The sequence below is a fragment of the Ipomoea triloba genome, chromosome 4, assembly GCF_003576645.1.
Source record: "Ipomoea triloba cultivar NCNSP0323 chromosome 4, ASM357664v1".
In the NCBI taxonomy this organism is placed as follows: Eukaryota; Viridiplantae; Streptophyta; class Magnoliopsida; order Solanales; family Convolvulaceae; genus Ipomoea; species Ipomoea triloba.
Genome location: NC_044919.1, coordinates 18,963,851 through 18,965,441, shown reverse-complemented (window position 1 = coordinate 18,965,441; position 1,591 = coordinate 18,963,851). Strand labels below are relative to the sequence as shown.

Below are 1,591 nucleotides of genomic sequence, written 5' to 3'. Positions count from 1 at the left end.
AGATCGCCTAAGGGTTGCTTAAAGGTCTAACTATCTACATGCACCTTGGAGAAAAAGGTCATAAAGCAACTATATGCCATGTAATTAGAGATTAGGCTCGGAGATTACCTTCATTAAGCCCACTAGCCTCCGCTTGGGTCCGGCCCATCACGAAGATCTTCCTCTGCTGTGGCCCAGCTTGTTGCACTCGGCCTCCACTCGGCTTGCTCCCACCACTACCCTCGGGCTCCTTGGAAGATCGGGTCGCCATCGGGGCTCCCGGGTCACACTCGGTCTGGACTAGGATGATCCTCCCTTCCGGGAGATGCACTCATAAGCTCTGTGCCCTCGCTGACCGCAACTAAAACACTCAACCAAAAACCCTTCACAGTTCTTCCCTGGGTGATCTTTCCCACACCTCCTACAGTAGAAGTGCCGCTCTCGGATTCCGTCACCCCTCGGTCCTTGCCCCAGGCCAGGGCGGGAAGCACCTCCACTGTTAGCACCACCCTTCAGAAAACTTCCTCCTGAACCGGAGCCTCCAGGTCTAGGCCTCTTGGGGTCGGATGTACCACCCTCTCCCGGCCTCTTAGAGCGGTCTTGTTCTCCTCGTCGGATGGTCAACACGCAGTAGTGATCAGCTGCACTACTGTAGGCCTCACTCAGTGTCTGGAATTTGAACACGACCAGCGCCATACGAGTGTCCAAATTCAGCCCAGCTACAAATCTATCGATCCTGCTCTCCTCTGTGGGGGCCAACGTCGGAGCAAAGCGAGCTAACTCCAAGAAGCGCTGGTGGTACTTCTGCACAGTCCGCGATCCCTGCTTGAGGTGTAAGAACTCTTCCTGCATAGCAGCCTTCACATGCGCGGGATAGAAACGGGCGCGCATCTTGTCCTTAAAGGACTCCCAACCGAAGCCCGGCTCCTGCCTCATTGTCGGCCCTTCATGGATCAACCAGAGATCAGCCTCCTCCTGCAGATAAAAGCAAGCCATCTCCGCTTGCCTACCCGGTGGGCATTCCGCCACCTCCAGGATCTTATCGAAGGCCCTTATCCACTCTTCGAGGACCACGAGATCCTCCTGCCCAGCAAAGAAGGGTGGGTGCTGACCCGCCACCCTCCTAACGAGGTCCGGCTGCCCCCGTTGGTTGTTCTGAACCATCGTGTTGCCCAGAAGCTGTGTGATCTGCGTCAACTGTTGCAGATTCTCCATCAACTTCTCACCGTAGGGCACGTCCTGGAAGTCCTCACGTCGACGAGGTGGCACCATGATCACTAACGAGAGAGAGATAACTATAGAAAGACGGGTAGCACTGCAGTCGGCCTTCCCAAACACGCAAGAAGGAAGTGAGAACAAGCTCACAACAACAGGCAAGCAAGGCAAACAATAGCACAACAAGTTATGAACAACTAAAACGAGTTCTCACCGCGCATCCTAGAATTCACACACCCTAGGATTCTTAAGCATCCTAATTTCTACTGATCAAGTCCTAGAGTCTCAAATTTCAAACCCTAGGATCTCTGCTCACACCTCAACACAGGCTCTGATACCAATTGTGACACCCCAACTTTTCACAAGCCGAGATAGCTAAACTTTAATGCAAAAGCTG

General features: G+C 53.6%; 1 protein-coding gene across 1 annotated transcript; it reads right to left on the bottom strand.

Annotated features, from left to right (window-relative positions):
- Positions 1-279: 279 nt before the first annotated feature.
- LOC116015931 lies at positions 280-1,251 on the bottom strand. Its single transcript, XM_031256099.1, has one exon. The coding sequence runs from the start codon at positions 1,249-1,251 to the stop codon at positions 280-282; it is 972 nt and encodes a 323-aa protein (XP_031111959.1).
- Between the last annotated feature and the right edge of the window lie 340 nt (positions 1,252-1,591).

Excerpts from the sequence above, each read along its gene's own strand:
- LOC116015931 (XM_031256099.1), bottom strand. The coding sequence starts at position 1,251 with ATGGTGCCACCTCGTCGACGTGAGGACTTCCAGGACGTGCCCTACGGT.